This window comes from Furipterus horrens, unplaced genomic scaffold, assembly GCF_987537825.1.
Source record: "Furipterus horrens unplaced genomic scaffold, mFurHor1.1.pri manual_scaffold_7, whole genome shotgun sequence".
NCBI lineage: Eukaryota > Metazoa > Chordata > Mammalia > Chiroptera > Furipteridae > Furipterus > Furipterus horrens.
The window spans coordinates 55,067,778-55,090,505 of record NW_028327177.1 but is presented as its reverse complement, the minus strand read 5'-3'; the positions used below and the strand labels follow the sequence as shown (position 1 = coordinate 55,090,505).

The following is a 22,728-nucleotide window of genomic DNA, read 5'->3' as shown; positions in this document are numbered from 1 at the left end:
CCCTTCCATTTCAAATGATAGCTTTACTGGATAGAGTAATCTTGGATGTAGGTTGCTTTTCATCACATTGAATACTGCTTGCCAGTCCCTGCCGATTGTCCTATAGGCAACCCCCTGTAGGCAACTCTCTGCCTCTCTCCAGCTGCTCCCAGGACTCTGTCTTTATCTTTCACCTTTGGCATCTCAGTCATGATGCATCCTCTGTGGTCCCCTCTGGGTCCAGCTCGCCTGGGCCCCTCCATGCTTCCCAAAACTGTATGTCCATCTCCTTCACAAAATTTGGAAAGTTTTTCTCATTTTTTTCAATTATTGCTTCCTCATTCTGCACTGGTTGACTGTTTTGTTTTTTTTTTTTCTTCCTTATGTTCCAAATCATTGATTTGAATCTTGGTTTCCTTCCCTTCACCACTGGTTTGGTGTGGATTTTCTTTCATTTCATGTAGCCTTCACTTCTTTTTTTATGCATTTGCCATACTCAAGCGTATCTGTCAAGCTTGTGAGCATCTTTATCACCAGTGTTTTGAATTCTGAATCTGTTAGGTTGTCTATCTCCTCATCTGTTAGGCTGGCTATCTCCTCATCGATTAGTTCTCCCACTGGAATCTTGATCCATTTCCCATTTTGGGCCATACTTCTCTGTCTCCTCATTCTGACAGGCTCCTGTGTTTGTTTGCCTCTGTGTCCCAGGTAGAGCTGTCACTCCTGTTACATTGTAAGGGGCAGAGCCTTAGGGATTCTTCAGAACAGGGCGATCTGATTCACCATGTTGTGGTGCTCTATGTGTAGGAGGGGTCTGAGAGGGAACAATGCCGTCTACCCAACACTCACCCCTTTTCCAGGCACCTCTCTTACTTCCACGCTGTACTGGCACCCCTCTACTCCCAGAGTGGGTGGGTTTGCAGACATTCTAGGACTGTGGGGGCCCTTTAATCAAGTGGATTCTGCAGAGACTGGCAGTCTCTGCCTCTACCCAACCCACACTGGTCTGCACAGTCAGAAGCAATGAGGCCTGATTTTTCCCGATGCTGGGTCCGGTGAGGAGCTGGGAATGCTCACCGGGTGTCCCTCCTGACTTCTTAAAATGTGTGACTATGCTTTCTGCTGGCCTGCCACCGCTGCCACTGCTGCCACCACCACACTGCGTCCTCTCCACCCCGGCTCCGTTCCTTTTACCTGTCTGGATGAGTATTTCTTCTTTATATCTTTGTTTGTTGGCCTTCCATGCAGTTTGATTTTCTGGAACTTCTGATTGTTTCTAGTTATGAGGTAGTTGTATTCCTTCTTAGTTGTGGAGGGAGATACATTGTGTCTGTCTACGTCTCCATCTTGGCCAGAAGTCCGATAACATGGCTTCTTATCATTGACATCTTCTTCTTGTTCCAGATAGAAAATCTTTCTCTGACATCACCCAAGATGGCCAAAAAAAATTTCTTGTCCTTTTCCTTTTGAGGAATCCTGCCCTTTTACCTTCCTGCAGAAGGACTTCTGCCATTCTCCTCATAAACCAGCAGTGATCTCAGCTTTGGTTCATTGACTCCGTCTCACTTTACCCCCCGTGCTTGGAGTCAGAGAGTCTGAAGCCTCTTGACTAGTCTCAGGCATCTGGACTCTTGCAAGGCAAGATTACAATTTAAGGTTCAGATTAATACTGGTACCAAACATGGATGCTTTATTTCCAAACCGGAAACTTCAACTAAAGAAAGAAAATTCCAAAATCCCAAGGTGTTTCAGATGAAAAAAGTGCCCCGGAGAGAGTAGTCAATGGTCTCATTCACATACATATAAATTACATAGCACCACCAGGTAGTCTTAAAGGAGCAATTTGAAGTTTCTTCAGGAACCTGGAACTCTTGGTTACTCCAAGCCTCAGGGGGTTATCTGTGGCAAGAAGAATAAATTTTGCTTTAGAAAAAGGTCTCTAACATTAGAACTAGATGAGGTCTGAATTTTGGTTTTGCTCTTTACCAGTGTGGGGACATTGAGAAAGTTTCTCGATATCCCTAAACTCCAATTTTCTCAATCTGTAGTATGAAATTATTAAGTAATGTTTATCTCTTATGATAGTTGTAAGAAGTGAGTGAGATAATGAACATGGCTTTTAGCATAATACTTGGAACAAAAGTGTTCATTGGATTTTTGTACAATGTATTACAGCGATTTTGGGGATGCTTTATTCTACTTTATGACTCTGCAGGATTCATTAAGGAAGACTTGACCAAATGGTTTTAATTAATCTTCCAGGCTGCTCTGTACTGTGGGACTAATCACGTCTACCAGGAGGTAGTGACTCTAGTTGCAGAAGCCACTTGCAGAGAGAACTTGTAAATTCCTCTGTGGAAGTGCATGCTATTCTCCATCTTCAGGCTTACTATTGCCCCATTCTAAGTTGGGGTCTCCCCTCGGTCCACACAGAGACTTTGGAGATGGGGACAGGAGACAGGAAGGAGCAACTCAAGTTAAGGGGAAGACAGCCTGTGTTTCATCCAATTTATTCAAATCCCCTTTAAAGTGACAAACTTCTCACCCCAGGGGACGCTCTGTGAGTCTGGTTGGGTCACATAATGGTGGCAGTGTGGGCTAACAGGCAAGAGGAAATGAAAATAAACAAGAGGATGTGTGTCTTAGGGAGAGAAATATATTCTTGACAGATTAGGTAGGAGGCATGAGGTATACAAAAAGCCACAAATTGCCAGTGAGGGAACTGTAAGCAGTTAACTGCTGCATAAGGTAAAGGCACTCTGATAAAGACATTTCAAATGTAGAAGCATGCTTATTTCACTCAGAATGTTTCACTGTTAGACTTCCTTACATTTTTGCTCTACATGTGAAACTGGGAAACTCTCTTTCAGATACATCTCATGAGAAGGAGGCTTTGATTTGTTTGGCTGTATTCAGGTGGTTCCTCCTTAAATGGCAGCTGAGACTGGAAACACTTCAAGAAATTATCTGTTTTACTCTAACAGAAAGGGTAGCTTCAATACTAGAAAGAACAAATATATTACTTTTACCTCTTTTGAACTATTACCAACCAACACTCACAATTTGATAAATTGTAATTAACATACCTATTGGTCAAAGTTTTATTTAGTATGTATCTTTCATAGTCTCTTCATGTCAAATGCAATTCCCAGCCTTTCTTTGCTATAGTTGGTGAGAATTAATAGTCAGTTTTGGATGCTATGGGGGAATTAGTGGATGATTCTGTGAGGATATTGATGCAGTCAGATAAAATGCTGTAGAAAAAATGAACAATCTAAGGAGCAGCTCAGAGAAACCTTTCCCAGACATGACAATCTTTCTAGTTTCATAGTATATTCTATTTTAATTCCCTTTAACAATATCTTTAGATTAAAAATAATGTAACTTTTGGGGAGCAGGGGGAAAAGAAGGACAGGAGAAGGACAGTCACAGAGAATCTAAACAGTGACAGGTGGTGACAAGACTGTCACATGGTATAGAGTCCTGATTTTACAGCACAAACAGAGTGAGGAAAGGGCTGCTGACCTCTGATTGATTAACCCTCATGGCTTAGTAAAAAGTAGGAACTTAGCAAATGTTTTGGATGATTCTATAACCCAAGCAATTGCTGGCTTGGCTTCTTACAAGTGCAATCTTGTACCCAAAGATATTTACAGGTTAAGAATGCACAACTGGAAGTTTGCAGTGGCAGTTTTTAAATCCTGGAGTTAAAAAAAAAAGAACTTGATTGTTTGCCAAACAGAGTATCTCTGTGCTGCTTGCAGGGCGGTACTCCCTTTCCCCAAGGGGCCTGGTCTGCATTATGCGGGTCCTCCTAGAGCACTAGGAGGAGAAAAGGATGCCAAAGCTTTGAGAAGTCAGTGAGAGAACAACTATAGTCAATCCTCCAAATTATATTTGTTCATCCATAGCCCTAACCCAGCTGCCCCACAGGCAGGCAAACGTGACTGAGCAATGTTGGCTGTACCTGGAGGAGGAATCAGTGCAAGCCCAGTAGCAGGAGGCAAGGGTCCACAAAGATCAAAGTAAGAGGGAATAAAGCTCTTCCTCAAAGGTACTCCATAGTCAGATGACACTACTATTAAGTTGAGTGAATTTTCAGTGTTCACATAATTTACACTACAGTAGTGCAATTAAGAGGATCCAGCTATCTGGATACACTAGCAGAAGAAATTGATTTGGGCAAATTATGATGAGGAATAGTAGAGGCAGTGTGTTCTATAGTATACAGGACAGCTCATGAACAGAGCTCATGAGTTCTTTATTTTTAAATAATTTTTTAATGGTTATTCTACTACAGTTGTCTCAATTTTTCCTCCTTTGCTCTCTTCTGCCCATCCCACCCCCTGCTCCCATAGTTAATTCCCACACTGTTGTCCATGTCAATGGGTCATTCAAACATGTTCTTTGACTAGTCCCTTCCCCATCTTTCCACCATTATTACCCTCCCCCATCCCCTCTGGTTACTTTCAGTCTATTCCATGTTTCCATGCCCCTGGTTCTATTTTGTTTGTTAATTTATTTTCTTTATTAGATCCCTTTTAGAGGTGAGATCATATGGCATTTGTCTTTCACTGACTGGTTTGTTTCAATTAGCATAATATTCTCCAATTACATCCATGCTGTTGCAAAAGGTAGGAGTTCCCTCTTCCCCTCTGCTGCTTAGTATTCCATTGTGAATACCAGTTTTTTTATCCACTCCCTTACTGATGGGCACTTAGGCTATTTCCAGCACTTTGTTATTGTAAATAGTGCTGCTATGAACATAGGAGTATATAAGTTCTTTTGATTGGTGATTTGGGATTCTTAGGGTATATTCCCAGCAGTAGAATCACTAGGCAAAAAGCAGTTCTATTTTTAGTTTTTTAAGACAATCTGTACTGTTTTCCACAGTGGCTGCACCAGTCTGCATTCCCACTGACAGTGCACCAGGGTTCCCTTTTCTCCGCGTCCTCACCAGCACTTGTTTGTTGGTTTACTAATGATGGCCATTCTGACAGGTGTGGTTTTAACTTGCCCCTCTCTGATGTCTACTAATGTTGAGCATCTTTTCATATTTCTATGGGCCATCTGTGTGTCCTCTTGAAGAAGTGTCTATTCAGATCCTTTGCCCAGTTCTTAATTGGATTATTTGTCTTCCTGGTGCTGAGTCATATGAGTTCTTCATATATTTTGGAGATCAATCCCTTGTCTGAGGTATCCCATATATTTTCCCATATGGCTGGTTCCCTTTTCATCTTGCTGATGTTTTCTTTTGCTGAGCAGAAACTCTTTAGTTTGAGATAGTCCCATTTGTTTATTCTTTCCTTTATTTCCCTTGCCTTAGGAGATATATCAGTGAAAATATTGCTACGTGGGATATCTGAAAATTTTCTGCCTATGTTTTCCTCTAGGACTTTTATGACACCATGGCTTACATTTAAGTCTTTGATCCATCTTGAGTTTATACTGGTGTATGGTGTAAGTTGGTGGTCTAGTTTCATTTTTTTGCATGTCCCTGTCCAGTTCTCCCAGCACCATTTGTTGAAGAGGCTCTTTCACTCCATTTGATGTTCCTTTCCCCTTTGTCAAATATTAATTGACCATACAGACCTGGGTTTATTTGTGGGCTCTCTATTCTGTACCATTGACCTATATGTCTGGTCTTATGCCAGTACCAGACTGTTTTGATCACCATGGCCTTGTAGTATAGTTTGATATCAGGTATTGTGATTCCTCTTACTGTGTTCTTCTTCCTCAAAATTGCTGTGGCTGTTCAGGCTCTTTTTTGGTTCCATATAAATTTTTGAAGTATTTGTTCTAGGTCTGTGAAAAACGTCATTGGTATTTTAATAAGGATTGCATTGAATCTATACATTGCTTTGGGTAGCATGGACATTTTAATGATGTTGATTCTTGCCATCCATGAACATGATATATGCTTCCATTTATTTGTATCTTTCTTAATTTCTTTCTTCAGTATTCTTTAGTTTTCTGAGTACAGGTCTTTTACCTCCTTGGTTAAGTTTATTCCTAGGTACTTTATTTTTCTTTTTGTTATAGTAAATGGGATTTTTCTTTTAGTTTCTACCTCTGCTATTTTATAGTTGGTGTACAGAAATGCCTTAGATTTCTGAATACTTTGTACCCTGCTATTTTGCTGAATTTGAGTAGTTTTTTGTGGAGCCTATAGGGTTTTCTATGTACATATCCTGTCATCTGTGAATAATAACAGTTTTAATTTCATTTTTCCAACATAGATGCCTTTTATTTCTTTTTCTAGTCTGATCACTGAAGGTAGAACTTCCAGTATTACGTTAAGTAAGAGTGGTGAAAGCAGACACCCTTGTCTTGTTCCTGACCCTAAGGGGAAATGTTTTTGTTTTTTCCCATTGAGTATAATGTTAGCTGTAGGTTTATTGTATATGGCCTTTATTATTCTGAGGTATGCTTCCTCTATTCCCACTTTGCTGAATGTTTTTACCATAAATGGTTGCTGTACTTAACCAAATGCTTTTTCAGTATCTATTGATATGATTATGTGATTTGTGTCCTTCATTTTATTTATGTGGTGTCTTATGTTTATTGATTTGTGAATATTATACCATCCTTGCATCACTGTGATGAATCCCAATTGATCATTGCATGAGATCTTCTTCATGTATTTCTGAATTCAGATTGCCAGTATTTTGTTGAGGATTTTAGCATCCATATTCATCAGAGATATTGGTCTGTAGTTTTCTTTCTTTGTTGTGTCTTTACCTGGTTTTGGAATTAGGATGATACTGGCCTCATAAATAGTTTAGCAGTTTTTACTCCTCATGAATAATTTGGAATAGTTTGAGAAGGATGGAAGTTATTTCTTCCTTAAATTTTTGAAAAATTCACCTGTGAAGCCATCTGTTCTGGACTTTTGTGTGCCAGGAATTTTTTGATTATTGCTTCAATTGCAGTCTTGCTGTTTTTTATTCAGGATTTCTTCTTATTGATTCAGTTTTGGAAGATTGTATGTTTCTAGAAATTAGTTCATTTTGCTCTGATTGTCCAACTTCTTGGCATACAGTTGTTCATAGTAATTTCTTACAATCCTTTGTATTTCTGTGTTATTGGTGTAACTTCTCTTTCATTTCTGATTTTATTCATTTGAGTGCTCTTTCTTTTTTCTTTAGGAGTCTGGTTAAAGGTTTGTCAATTTTATTCTTCAAAGAATCAGTCCCTGGATTTATTGATCCTTTGAATTGTTCTTTTAATCTCTCATGTCATTTAATTCTGCCCTGATCTTATTTCCTTTTTTCTACTCATTCTGGGCTTTGTTTGTTGTTGATCCTTCTTGTAAGTATACGGATACATTGTTTATTTGAAAATTTTATGTCTTCTTTAGGTAGGCCTGTATTGCTATGAACTTTCCTTCCAGGACTGCCTTCATTGTGTCTCATAGGTTTTAGATTGTTGTGTGTTATCATTTGATTCCAGAAACTTTTTGATTTCTTCCTATATCTCATTGTTCACCCATTCATTACTTAATAGAATGTTTTCAGTCTCCATGAATTTGAATGTTTTTGAGTTTTTTCCTTGAAGTTGGTTCTAGTTTCAAGACATTGTGATCTGAGAGGACACTTTATATGATTTCAATTTTCTTGAATTTTTTGAGGCTTCTCTTGTTTCTTACTATGTGGTCTATTTTTGAGAATGTTTCATGTGCATTTGAAAAGAAAGTATATTTTGCTTCTTTGGGGTGAAAGATTCTGTGTATATCAATTAAGTCCATTTGATCTGGAGTGTTGGTCAATGCCACCATATCCTGGTGTTTCTTTCCTTGGAAGATCTGTCCATTATTGACAATGAGGTGTTAAAGTCCCCTACTATGAGTATGTTGCTGTCAATATCTTCTGGAACTACTCCAAGTTTTTCTTATATATTTAGGGTCTTCTATGTTGGGTGGATATATGTTTACAAGGGTTATCACTTCTTGATGGAATGTTTCCTAGATATTATGTAGTGTTCTTTGTCTTTTTTTTATGGCCTTTATTTGAGATCTATTTTGTTTGATATAAGTATTGCTACCCCAGCTGTGTGTGTGTGTGTGTGTGTGTGTGTCTGTATGCTTATAATATTTTTTCCATTCTTTCACTTTCATTCTGTGTAGATCTTTTGTTCTGAGGTGGGTCTCTTGTAGACAACATATATGCAGGCCATGTTTCCTTATTTATTCAGCTACCCTATATCTTTTGATGTAGAATTTAATCCTTTTACATTTAAGGTTATTGTTGATAGGTACTTATCATTACCAATTTTCCCTTTTACCTGTGTCCCCCCCACCTCTTTTTTTCATCTTCTTCAAGTAGCCCCTTTAGCATCTCTTGCAATGCTGGTTTGGTGGAGATGTATTCTTTCAGTTTTGTTTTGTTTTTTTTTAATTTTTTTTTGCTGGCAAACTCCTTATTTCACCTTCCATTTGCTGGGTAGAGTAATATTGGTTGCATGCCTTTGCTTTTGATTACTTGGAATACTTCTTGCCATTCCCTTCTTGCTTATAGTGTTTCTGTTGAGAAATCAGCTGATATCCTTATTGGTGCTCCCTTATATGTTACTAGTTTTTTCTCCCTTGCTGCCTTTAAGATTCTTTGTCTTCGTATTTTGCTATTTTAATTATGATGTGTTTTGGAGTGGCCCTCTTTGGGTTCATCTTGATTGAGACCCTCTGTGTGTCCTGGACTTGTGTGCCTTTTCCCCTCATCAAATTAGGGGAGTTTTCTGTCATTATTTTTTCAAACAGGTTTTTTCTCCCTTGCTCTTTTTTTTCTTCTGTTATCCCTATGATATCAATATTATTATGTTTCATGTTGTTGTGTAGCTCCCTTAAATCCTCCTCCTTTCTTTAGGGTCTTTTTCATTTTGTTGGTCTGTCTGGGAGTTTTTTCCTACCTTGTCTTCCAGCTTGCTGATTCGATTTGCTGCTTCATATAGCCTGCTTTTAATTTCTTCTGATGTATTCTTTATTTCAGAAATTGTTTTCTTCATTTCCTCCTGGCTCTTATTGGTAGTTTCTATGTCATTTTTCATGCTGGTGTAGTTTTCTGTAAGTTCCTTGTAGCTTCCATGGAGTTCCTTGTAGGTCTCACTGAGCTCCTTGAGCATCTTTATAACCATTATTTTGAACTCAATATCTGATAGCTTGCTTGCTTCAATTTCATTTATCATTATTTCTGGGGATTCCTCCTTTCTTTTGGGTTGTGGGTTGTTTCTTTGCCTCTCTCATTTTAGGTGATTCCTCTTGTTTCTTTCTGTGTATTAGATTGATCTGCTTTGACTCTTTGTCTTTGTGGTGTGACTTTCTGTGATAGGAGACCTGTGGGACTCAGTTAAGCAGTCTCCTTAATCTCCTGAGCTTGATTTTCTTGGGATACCCTTTATGGCATGTATGTGGGCTCTGGTTGTAATTGGGTTTTGGTTGTTCTTGAGTCATTCTTTGGTGGGCCCTTCCCTCCATCTGGATGACTGAGTCACATTGCCCACCACGTCTTGTATGCTGTTGTACAGGTCCTTCCCAAACAAATTGAAACAACCCGGGAAACAAACCCAAACTGGCAAAAATAACCCCCATTCACAACCACACTATTAACAACAGCAAATGAGCAAATATTAATAAAGGTGTAAAGAGATTAAGACTATTATAAGAAAGGAAAAACAAATATGATATGACTAACTGAAATAGTGATGATTTTAAGAGGGTAGAAGAAAGAGAAATAATAAGTGTAGGAAATAGAAACAAGGGAAAGAAAGAAAGAAAGAAAGAAAAATTTAGATCGTAAACAAAAAAGGGAAGGAAGAAGGCAGAATGAAGTATGAGAAGGGAACAATACAGTATTAGGTTTAAACAAAACTTTAAAAAATTAGTTAAAAAAATAGGTACCAATTTGGAGAAAAGGAGCCACCGCAGCAGTATCAACAGCAAATGAGCAATGATTCATATAGATGTGATGGGAATAAGAAGAAAAAAGAAAGAAAAGCTTGTGAGACATCTAGAGGAAAGAGAAGTGATTTTGAGATAATAGAGGGAGAAGGAATATTGAGTGAGGAATGAAAACCAGTATAAGACAGGAAAAAATTGAAATTTAAAATGCAAAAAAAGAAAGTGCAGGAGGAATGCAAAATGGAGTAGGGTAGGCGAACAGTAAAATTTGATGTTTGAAATATAAAAATAGTGAAGACCTAGAAATAAAATTGAAGAAATGCAACAACAACCACCATATCCACAACCAATGATAAAGACTGATAAAGGTGGAGATAGAATAAGGGCATTTTAAGAACAGGAAGAAGAATGTGGAATGACTAATGACAAGAAAAATGGTTCGAAGGGGCTGGAGAAGGGAGAAATAGTAAGAGTGTGGAATAGAAACAAGTCATAGCAAGATAAAAAATGAAATTTAAAACAAAAATAAGAGGAAAGAAGAATGTAAAATAGAGTAATATGAGGGGGGAGAAAAATATGAGATTTTAAATAAACTAAAATATAAAAACATTACATAATTGCTACAATTTGAAGGAAAAAAAAAAGAATGTTAAAAAGCTATGTAGGAGAGAAAATAATGCAAATCATGAAGAAGACCACGGTAGACATCATCACATTAGAATCTAGTGTTACCACTGTTTACTCTTTCTGGTTCTGCCTCTAGAAATGAAGATGGTGTCCTAGTCTGTTCCAGACTACACGTGATCCATAGTCTGCAGCTGTGTCCTTCATATTTGGCTCATTCCCACTCTTCTGCCCTGCCAGTTTTCCATCATCCCAGGACCCAGGAGTGGTTCATTGAATAACCCGAAGGGACTTCAATACCTTCTCCGCTTGTCTCCAGGGGGGGTCTCTGGTGTGATCCAAGGTTGGGAGCCCTGGATCACCCCCTGGGGGCACTATTCAACTTTCAGGGAAATCGTGTGTTTCCCTGTCCCTTCGCCACATGTCTTGGTCTGTCCCAGATTCTTTCCAATTATGTATGGTTTCTGGTGAAGTAGATATCCGTTTCCTGTGAGGGGCAAATCTGCGTAAAAGGGGCAGCTCTTTCCTGCTTGGCACACACAGCAGCTCTGTCTAGTCACCGATGCTGCGTGGAACCCTGAACCCTGCTTGTTACACCTGTCTCTCTAATCTCTCTGCTTTGCTAGTTTTAGTGGGTCAGGGCCTGAGGAACAGTGTAGATTGTAATGTCTGGTAAAGTGTCCTTTCAGAGCTTTTTCTTCTTTCCCCTGCAGAAATGCTCCCAGCAGATGGCTCTTGAGCCTGGCCTCACTGTTTTGCAGAGCCTGTAATCCCTCAGGTGGGTGTTGGGCTTGCCTGTCTGTGAGGGGACCTGTCTGGCTTCAGCAAATCTCAGGCATTCAGCTCCCAGTCATCTGTCCCTTGCCTGCTGCTCTCTTGCTGGATGCACAGGCCCAAACTCTCCACTCTGTGTAGTCCCCTGCTCACCAGCCATACTGGGTTGGGTTCCACAGTTACCTTTAGTGTTACTCTATCCCTCTGAGTTGTTCGCAGAGCTGCTATGCATGCATGCATGCATGCATACATGACCATCAGGTCCCTGCTGGGTCTTGAGTGTCACCTCAACTCCTCTTTTAAAAGAGTTTCTTAGTGGCCCCATGCTGCAGACCCAAGCCCTGAGGTTCCTGTTCTCCATGTATTCCCCCTCTCCCCAAATCACAGAGTCTCTATCGGTTAGGGCTCATCACCACTTGCCAGAGCCACTGACAGTTTTAGATAAAGTTACTCTCTGGATCTCTCCCAGATAGCATTTAGAAGACTCTTGTGGTGATGGCGGGGTGCTGTCCCCACTCCTTCCAGAGATTCTTAGCCTGGGGTGGGCCTCTTTATGCCACTGTTTCTGTAGTCAACACCTCCCTGGCCATCTCTCTCTACCCGAGAGCTCGCAGCCCCTGAGCCAATCCATAGTCGCCCCCAAATCTGCACAGGCAGGAGTGCTGGTTTGAGCAGTGGTGGCAGCAGTTGCTCCACTAGGAGAGACTGGGCTGCCTGCTCCCAAGTGCCCTGCAGGCGGGCAGGCTCCTGCCCACGCCTGCACACTCCCTGCACTCTCATTGGCATACACACTCATTCACACACGTTCTCAGTCACTCTCCACTGGGTTTTCAAGGCGATTGCTCTATGGTTTAGCTACAAGACTGGTCCGCTCCACATTGGGAGCAAGTGGGAGGAGCTTCCAACTACTCTGCAACCATCTTGGATCCCAGAGCTCATGAGTTCTTATGGTCAAGTACTGATATCATCTCAAGTGTCACTAAAATTATTTAGAATTTTTTAAAAATAATTTTTAGTTTTAAATAATATCTTGTAATAGCACAGGTACCTTCTAGATAGTGAAGGGCAGAGGGAAAGTCAGGTCTCCTTATAAAGGGGATACACAAGGGAAATCCTAGGCAGTGGGGGAATGACACTGAGGTACACCTTTTTATGGGGACAAAGAGTGAAGTTGAGGTAGAAAAATAGAGGGAGCAAGAACAGGCTTCCCAACTGAGTGCAATGGCAGGGAAAGGGGGCAAACAGGATGAATCCAGAGGTAAAATGAAAGTTGTACCCATGCACTATTCATTAAACTCAAGAAACAGCACTTTCTTCTGCTGTTGCTTGCTAGGAGTTTGGACTTTTCTTGTTGTACTGTGTACTTTTCAATCCACAGTATTTATTGAGAGCCCATTCTGTGCAGAGGACTGTCCTAACAGCTGTGACAGGAATAAATATGGGTGTGATAAGACTCCTGCCCTCAGACACTAACAATCTAGTCAGGTTGTTATGGCAAAACCTCAAACAATATAGATCATATTAAAATAGGTTATATATTTCTTTCATCTCTCTAAATCTCCCTCAGTGCCTCACAGAAAGGTATTTAAATGCTAAATGCCAGTATCATTTGATGCCATTTTAATTATTTATTGCTCCAAAAATATTCACTAGTTTTAATGATTCTTAAATTTATTATACACAGTATTTTTCTGACATGAATATTTGCCTTAATAGTTCATGATTACATAATCTTGCTATTCATTTCATTAATACAAACATTTTATAACAGTTATGTGTTTCAACAGATATTTAGGTATAAAATACCTCTAGCAATGTTAACTTGTTTTTCCAAACCCAACATCTAATAAGAAACTTCTTGTCCTCCATCCATTTTACCTGGTTCTTACACCAAAGTTGAAGTATATATGTAAGTTAACACCATTCCCCACCCAAAACACACAATTCAACATCATCTTTGTGAGCTAAGCAGAAAATACATACACCTATTTTACTCACCTGAGTCAACAAGGACATTTATGTATTCATATATCATTGAATTCATTTGACTCTTTGAATACATGGGCTTCAAATTCCATCTGGCTCTGTAAAATGAAGTGCTCAAAATTAGTACAGACTTCCAAAAAAGAAGAAAGCAAAACATTTTGTGTATTTCCTTTGAAGAGGAACAAGGTAGAAAGAATGGGAATCAAGCACTTGGGATGCTCATACATTTTTTTTTCACTCACAGATAGTGACAGTACAGATTATATACCAAGCACAATACTTGATGTGGGGTCACAAAGATAGGCAAGACTACATGACTTAGCTCCTCCAGATTAGTAGCAGAGATCATCTAGAAACTGATGAGCTTAATTCACTGCAGTGAAGGATTCAATAAAATAAACACACAGTATTCTATGGGAGGCCAGGAGGACTAATTATGCTACAGCCAGGCTGTGACAGGTAGCAGAGGTACTTCCAAGAGCAGAAGAAGCTGGCCCAAAAGCTGGGGGTGGGGAAGGAATGTGGTTCAGTGAGACAAGAACCCAAAAGCTGAATGCTTGGGATTTATTAACAAGGAGGGTATGGTGATCTCAGCAAGAACAATTTCAGGAGTGGACAGGAAGAAGCAATGGCAGTGTAGGTTGCACATATGGACAATTCTCTCAAGACACAATTGTTAAAAAAGGAAGCCATTGGACAGGATATAGAAGCAGGTGTGGAATTAGGTAATTTTTTTTACTTTCTTTCCTTCATTCCTCCCTTTCTTCTTCTTTTCTTCCCTCCTTTCCCCCTCCCTTTCTCCTTTCTCCTTTTCTTTTCTATTCTATTCTTTTCCTGATGCGACATTATTCTTCTCCATTTTGGCCTGGGTGACTATTTGTCCTTAAAAACCTAGCCTTCCTCTTCCCACCAGCCATTTACCAATCATTGGATACAGCCGGTTTAGATGCTCTGTTCGTGACTACCATTATATTCTACGCATATCTCTATGGACTCTAGAACCAGGGTACCCAGCGTACTCCATAATTGTTGCATGAACTTGAACAAGTTGCCTAAAGTTTCCAAGCCTCAGTTTCTTTATCTGTAAAATGATAATAATAATAATACCTACTTCATAGTGTTGTTAGGGGACTTAAAGGAGGCAATGTGGGGAATAGTGCTTATGACAGTGCTTGGCATAGATAAAGCTCTGTACAAGTCATTAACTATTATTATAATATTTATCACATTGTTGAGTAATTATTTTCATTTATTCCTCCCTGAAAAAATATTAGCCCTTGATTGCTGCCGTTGAGCCTTTCATCTGTGCTTCTGGCCCACATTAATCTTCAAATGTTGTTTCTTACATAAATGAATTAATTAATAAGTGAAAAGCATAGCATTGGGCTACAATACAGTAGTACTGTAAAATGAACCGTCAAGTTCTTCTTAAGTGAGCTTTCTCTATTTAGCAGCTGTTTTCTGTGGCTGAAGGTGATTAATCTAATCTATCACTCACCAAACCAAGAACTCTTAGGTTGTTGATCTTCTTTATATTTTGGTCACTGTTCAGTGAAAATAATATTTCTTTACCTTTGGATCAGGTAAGCATGGTCCAAAAGCTTCCAATAGAAGAGTCTCTTCCCTCACAGCTTGTTCATAGTCTGAGAAGGACAATTTCCCATCATGGTCATGATCCTAGGGGTGACCAGTCATATATCAGTCAACATGTAAAATCTCTCAAATACAGCTGTCTTTTCATAGGCAAGTGTTAATGGGAAAAAATGTGTTAGAAAAATAAAAGACTTTTAATATTATAATAAAAGAACACAATTCAAGTGTTTGATTTCACCAAGCAGGAAACTGATAGTATAATTTGAGTTATTACTTTTATCCCACATCTAGCCTATAAAATATAATATAAAACTCTAAATTACCCATATTTACCATTTTCTTAAGTGTTATTTCAACCAAATCTTTAATTCCTTCATCAGGGTCTTCTTCAGATGGCTGTTTGAGAAGGCTGTTTTTCAACATGTGGAACATTTCCTCCTTTGAAATGAATCCATCACCATTCAAATCAAACACTTCAAAGCAATCTTTAAAAAAATAGCCAGTTATGAATTTCATATTATCATTAAGGCCAAAGTCTATATTGTTGATGTTTTTATCAACCCTGAAGGCCTTAACATAATCTAATTTCCATAACAAGTACTTAATGTACACTTGTTGAGTATATCCTTAGAAGAAGTTTTCATTGCATTCAGCTATGGAAAAGCATGACAAGAAACAATGACTTCAAGCGTCTTAAAATTATTAGAAAACTGGTTGAAATATTATTCTTAAACAGAGTTAATAAAAATTAAGAACTAAGAATCAGAACACTAGAATCAATATTCCCTGCTTTTATGGTTACAATTCAAGCAATTAAATATGTAAAATACTTAATACCTCGATACATAAATGCATATGTACATGTTAGCACATGTATCATATGTACATGCAGTCTTTCTTGACATGAACTATTTTTCATAATCTCTTGATTTATGTTTTCTTTTTTTAACTTTTATTATTGACTTGAATTTGCTCCATAAAAGAGGCTAATGGAAATTCAAACCAGCAACAGACAACATACTTCACTGGCTGGGGTGGAGGACATCAATTTAAATTCCTTAGATGTGTGACTCATAATGTACAAACCCGTAGGATAACCTAAAATCTTACATTTCATTTTTTCTTCCAAAGTTCCTCGAAGAAACAGTGATAATCCATAAACCCACTCTGATACGTTTACACAACCATCATTGTCTTTATCAAAACCCCGAAATACTAAAAGGAAAAAAAAGTACAATATAATACTTGCATTGCATTTTAAATCTCAGTAATGTATTTAAATTGGTACCACTCACTTTTAAAATTTAAACAAAACTTAAGGATCATATGATCCACATTCTCATTTGATCAAGGAAAAAACTAAGACATCATAAAATTGGTAAATTTTTTATTTAAACTTTCATATTTGCCCTGCCTGATGTGGCTCAGTGGATTGAGCGTCAGCTTGTGAACCAAAAGGCTACTGGTTCAGTTGGAGGTTAGGGCACATGCCTATGTTGTGGGCTGGGTCTCCAGTTGGGGGCAGGCGGGAGGCAATTATTCCATGTTTCTCTCTCCCTTTCTTTGTCCCTCCCTGTTCCTCTTCAGTCTCGAAAAACAAATAAATAAATAAAATCTTTCAAAAATTAAACTTTCTCACTTTCCCTTATATTTTGTGGGAACAAAGTGAATTCTGAATATCTACATATATTAATCATTAATTATTAACATACAAATATGTTGATATATTAACATAAAATATATAATTTTATACTTTTGTTACTCAACAAATGTAATGCTATTACATGATAGTCTGGACTATATCTTAATTCTTATTGAAATACTTCCAATGGAATCTTAAGTACCATTTTAAAACTATTTTTTATTATTATATTTGCTAAATAAAAATAGACATATTATATATTTTCTAACAAGTAAGGGGAACCTAATTATTCAAGCTGACTTTGTCCTCTTTTTAAATACACAAAATAGAGTGAATATTATTTCCATCCCTATGATCTTTTTCTTAAATATAAAAATTTAAATTTTATATTCATGTGAAACTGAGAATACAGAACATTAAGCTGTTAACCAACAGCATGTCTAAACTCTAAACTTTCTTTTCAGTTATGGTGGATATTATATCTTCTTACCTCTGTCCATAATCATGTCATCTGTCATTCCAAATGTCACATGCAAGATATTTCGAAATGCATTACGATCCAGTCCAATGACCACACCTTGCCTCTCTGTTACATCACCAATCAATTTATAAAAAAGATTTATAAGACATTTCACTTCATATTTATTAACTGTGAAAGAATAAAATTAAGATATAAGCAAAAATGTATTTTAATCTTACTTTCTAAAATTTTGCATTAATGAATTTATAGACAAAAACTAGCAAACCATCAAATATGTAGCTGTCAACAAATGACAATTCTGTTTTGAGATTCATGATTCTTAAGTTAACAAAGGGTAGCTGCTACAGATGATTCTCCACTAAATCAAGAGAAAAAGCCTTCCCTCCAATATTAAACAGATGCAAGTTCAGTCACACTTAGCAAAAAAGATTAATATTAGCCAAGTTACCTGAATAATTATTGTGGGATCAGATCCTAAACTTTACAAGGCAGTAGAGATATGGTTCAAAGCAAGCTTGGTAATATTTAAGAATGGTAACATCGCCCCCAGGATTTTGATCTAGTCATCCATGAGATTTGTAAGTTAACATTTCCCTAGAAATAGATACCAGGCTCCTGACAGCTAGGCAACAATTTTCATTTCATATAAGTCTTAGTAAATTTATAAGCCAGATTTTGGAAATAAAAATCACCTATTATCCAATAAAAAAGTATGTAAGCATATTTTAGCACTCTTGTGGTTCTTGTTGCAGATGATATGAAAATTAACATGCAACTTTTCAGTAGTAGTTTGGATGAAAGCTATTTTAGTTTTTAATCCTCACCCAAAGATAAGTTTATTTATTATAGAGAGGAAAAGAAGGAAGGAAGAAAGGGGGGGCGGAGAGAGAGAGAGAGAGAGAGAGAGAGAGAGAGAGAGAGAGAGAGAGAGAGAAAGAGAGAGAGAGAAACATTGATCAGTTGCCTTCCATATTAACCTGACCAGGAATCAAAACCAAAACCTAGGGTATGTGCCCTCTCAAGGAATGGACCCTGCAGCCTTTTGGTGTGTAGGACAACATTCTAACAGTTGATCCACCTGACCAAGGTGGATGAAGGCAATTTTTATTGAAAGGATATACAAACATTTATATTTGTTCACATACATAATTGTATAAAGGCTGATGTTTATAAACACTGAGCTAATTATTTGTGTTCCAATCTCTATTTGAAATATGCAAGTAGAAGGGTTATTGCTTAACATTGGAAACATATAAGTGAGTTTACAGATGAATTATAGGTGAAATATGAATTATAGGTTTAAAAACTAGAACAAAACCTGTGTCCATGTAAAAGAAGACAGAACATAGAAATGAAGAACTCACTTCTAATCTTACAGGCTTGAGTGTGATTTCTGGTTCGGAGTACCAGAATGTAAGAGAAATATCAAAAACCTTAAAAAACAAATGATTTAGTAAGTAAGTTTAGTAGTAGACAAGAGTATAATGATTATAACTTTGAAAAGAGCTGTTAGTATACAAAATGGTAGGTCGGTTTATAAACAAACAAACAAACAAACAAATACAGATACCATGTAATCCAGTGATTCTGCTTCTGGGTATATATCCAAAAGACTTGAATACAGGGACTCATATACTTGTGCACCAGTGCTCATAGCAACAGTAGCCAAAAGTGGAAGCAAACAAAAGTAGTATATGCATACTATGAAATATTATTCAGCTTTTTAAAAAGGAAGGAAATTTTGAAATATGCTACAACATGGATGAACCCTGAAAACATTAAGATGAGTGAAATAAGCCAAGCCAAAAGGAAGAAAAAAATGACAAATATTGTATGATTTCACTTATATCGTCGTCGTTGTCGGCAGCCGTCCGTCTCGAGAGACGATGGTGTAGCTTCTTAAGAGTCTATCTGCACCGCCGAGAATGGTTGTGCAGTTCGACTCGGGAGTGACACGGTATCTGTCTCCTCCCGTGTTGAATCGACATCTTGCGATGACGCTGGAGTGTCCTCTCCAGTGAAGCTGAAGCTACAGAGCCTGGGCAGGGTGATATGGAGGGTCTGCTGTTGCCCATGCAGCAGACCCCCCCTCTCTTCGCAGCTGAAGGATCCAAGGGAAAGATGGAGTCAATACAGCTTGGCTTCAGGTGCGCCGCAGGAGTTGCCGGTGTTGACTACAACGTCAAACCGCCTTAGGGACTCTGGCTCCGGATTTTCTGTCGGGGTTTACTCCCTTAGCCTTTCCCCTAAAGAGGTATGCCGCAAGGCAGCGGAGGTTTTTTGGAATCAGAGTTTTCCTTCTCTGATGTGCCCTGACTGGAAGATCGAACCAGCGACACTTAGCTCGCAGGCCGACGCTCAATCCACTGAGCCAAACCAGCCAGGTCTTTCACTTATATAATATACCTAGAATGGTAAAATTCATAGAGATACAAAGTAGAATGGTAGATGCCAGAGGTTTGGGGAAAGGGAAAACGGGGAATTATACTACAGGTATAATGAGTATAGAGTTTCAATTGGAAAATATTTAAAAGTTCTGGAGGTGAATGGTGGTAACAGTTGTGCAACAATTTGAATGAACATATTGCCACAGAGCTGTGTACTTAAAATGCTTAAAATAGTAAATTTTAACCACAATTTTAAAAAGCTCTAAAAGTAAAAAGCTTGTTGGTTGGGGAAGAAAAGCATGCATAAAGAATGACTATTCAACATCTTTGCTTTCCATTTCAGCTGAAATAATAATGAAAGAATATTAGCTTAGTTCTGGCCAGTGTGACTCAGCTGGCTGGAGCATTGTCCTGTAAACTGAAAGGTTGCATCTTCGATTCCCAGCCAGGGCACATGCCTAGGTTACTGGTTTGATTCCCAGTCAGGGCATGTCAACAGACAAATGGTCAATGTCTCTCTCACATAGATGTTTCTCTGCCTCTCTCTTTCCCTGCCCTCCCTTCTCTCTCTCTCTCTCTCAAAAAAAAAAAAAAAATTGTTAATTTATTACCCAAATAATCCAAGATTAGCCATAAGAAAACTTTTCTTGCTAAAATAAATGTTTCTTAAATTCTAGAATACACTACTAAATAATTGAAGGATGGTTTTCCTTTTTTTTTTTTTTTTGGATTGGTTTGTTTGTTCTTCAGATCATATCTGTAGAATGGTGGATTAGATGATCACTTAAAATACTTTCCTCTTTTCTGATTCCACAAAATTTGTCCATTTCATCCTAGTGGGATTATCATCTGACAACTAAAAGAGAATATGACTTTTGGGGAAAGGTCCTCTTATTAAAGAAATTTAAAGCTATTAAAATGCCCATAACTTGTAATTATTTCTATAATATTTAACTAGTAATCAACACAGTTTTTAAAGCTCACTTAAAAATTTTTATGTAAGTACAAAAAGCAAGAGTTTCTCCTGCCATGTTTTCCTTATCTTTTAATACACTCATCTTCTGATTGCTCACAGCATGTCTGCAATACATTGCAAACTTACTGAACAGGGAGTAAATTAAATTCAGTATAGTATATTGAAGTTATTTTTTATTCAAAATGTTTACTAGATGCTTTTAGAAAGTGCAGTCTTCTCCCAGAAATGGAAGTATTTTAAGAAAAACAACAACAGAGCAAAACTCTCATCAGATTATAACAATAATAATGCCTTAAATTAGAAGATGGCTTTTTTTTAAAGATGCTTATATGCACTCCAACTTTTATTTATAGCACCAGTCTGCTAAGAGAGCCTTTCTTACCACTCACTGCATTAGATACTAAACACAATTAAAAGGCACTAGATCCTGTAATCTCAAGAACTACATTAAAACATACAGTATTTGTTCCTCCTTTTTTTTTTTTTTTGCACATTGGGGATGGTCTTGGGATTATGGCTTCTATTTTCTCAAGTGGCTAGTAGTTTTGCAATAAGCACACAATTTATAAGCTTGCTCATTTGACAACATCTTCTTCACCTAAACCGAATTCTTAGCTTCCTGGTTCAGGTATAGTTCTGTTTTTCAGTTCGAATATAATTCTTAAGTTACCGATGAAATTCTAGAACCACCTCTGAGAATGTGTGATTAGAGCAGATATCTAATAACTGCTCATCTTGTCACCTGCAAAGTCTCCTTTATGTTGCAATCCCACCAGCAACTGGAAAGTGGAAGTCTAGGAGGGAACAGATTATCATGTATTTGGCGTTGGTGATCTCATTGGTTCTACTTTCCTCCTTGCTGTGATACAGGTTTCTTCCCTAGGGGTGTTCAGTCACTGATAACCATTTACCCTATGTATCCTTAGTAAGTTCCCATGTCTTGGACACTGCCAGTTTATCTGCTCTAGAACGCTAGAATGCAGGTGTATGTTGGCTGAGCTACTTTTCTAGAGTCCATATTTTTAGTATTTATTTTACTCCTATGTCTGAGGTTAAAATCACATGTGTCTCATGGGTCTATAAATCATCTTTCTATTATGTAAAAGTGAATTAAGAAGAGCGCTTGAGAAGCAAGTAAGTGTACTTGTGAAAGAGCAGTACTGAAGGCCAGGACGCCTGGATTCTACTGGTCCTTAACATCATTGGTAGACCTGGGTGCATGTCCCCCCAAACTAACACTCGGGTATTCTCTCCCAGATTTCTCTGTAGGGGTGAGGAGGGGACGGGCGCTCCACCAACTCTAAGGCTGGAGGTGGGAAACAGGTTGAGCAGAGGATTTTTAGCACCGGATAGGACAGGAAACCTAAACCAGGAGCCTCTGCTAGCACTACATTCTTACTTACAATGCTTGCAATTTTTAGTTAAGGTGTCCGTCAATTTCTGCAGCTTCTTGCGGTTCATGCTCGTCGCTCCTGGAAGCTGGCAGCGGTGGATGTCCAGAGGCGTGCGGCGGGCGGGACGCTTGCAAGCCCTGGGCCCGGGGAAAGCTGCCGGATCTCCATTGCCAGATTTGTGCTTGCCCTAACACACCAAGTGGCCATGACAACGCCTTGGCCTGTCGCTGATTGGTTCCCGGGCGCGCATGGGGTGCGTGGGCCTCCCTAACACACAATGTGACCATGGCAACGACTGGGCACCGCTCATTCGCTAGTGGAGCCAGGGCGAGCAGTCCCCCTTGGAGGGTACCGGCCAGGCACATTTGGGACTGTATTTTGATTAACGTCAGAATTCTAATTGTTCAGTTGTTGCTGTCTTTTAGGTTCACAGCCCCTTCGATGGACTGCTCTGTGAATCATCAAGGTCTAAAAATATGTTGTGCACGTTGTGTGAATGGTTTTTGGGGTTGTGAGTGCTGCACCAAGGGAGGGGGGAAGATCTTCAGGGAGATTTGGGGGAACTTGGAGGAGATTCGAGAATTAGCAGGTGTGTTATCCAGACGATTGTTTTATGGGATACAGAAGGGTGAGAACTTGGAATAGATTTTTTTTCTCTTCTGCTCCCCACCCCGTTCATTCTTTGGGGTGGGGGGTAGGACTGTCAGTGGAATCTGGGAAAAGCCACTGGCAATTTTTAAGCTAATTAAAGCCAATCTTCCTAATAAACAGGCTGACAACTGCCATTTGGCTGTGGAATACAGCCCAACCTTGCTTTTCTGGAAAATATCCCTTTAAGTAAAATTGATCCTTTACTTGTTTGAAAGATAGGCCCTATGATTGCAAACAAAGAATAGTTCTTACATTTATGTGGGAGGGGTTTCTGCACTTCTAAACTACAGATGGAACACCCTCTTTGAATTAGGACAACAATGAAATGGGTTAGGTCAGCCAGGAGTAC

The 22,728-nt window shown here is 38.6% G+C and overlaps 1 protein-coding gene across 2 annotated transcripts; it reads right to left on the bottom strand.

Moving 5' to 3' along the window:
* Positions 1-1,299: 1,299 nt before the first annotated feature.
* CLXN (calaxin) lies at positions 1,300-21,953 on the bottom strand. Of its 2 annotated transcripts, XR_016512294.1 has the most exons (8): positions 21,738-21,953; positions 16,981-17,139; positions 15,959-16,063; positions 15,182-15,333; positions 14,828-14,932; positions 13,268-13,353; positions 2,810-2,980; positions 1,300-1,878 (listed from the first exon to the last, which is right to left on the bottom strand). XR_016512294.1 is itself a non-coding variant. In XM_090282873.1 (7 exons), exons 1-6 carry the CDS (start codon positions 21,793-21,795, stop codon positions 13,294-13,296), a joined length of 639 nt encoding a protein of 212 aa, XP_090138999.1. In that variant the 5' UTR covers positions 21,796-21,952; the 3' UTR covers positions 1,300-1,878; positions 13,268-13,293. The 2 variants fall into 2 exon arrangements, 1 of the variants encoding a protein (XP_090138999.1); XM_090282873.1 differs by lacking the exon at positions 2,810-2,980 and having other exon boundaries at positions 21,738-21,952.
* Between the last annotated feature and the right edge of the window lie 775 nt (positions 21,954-22,728).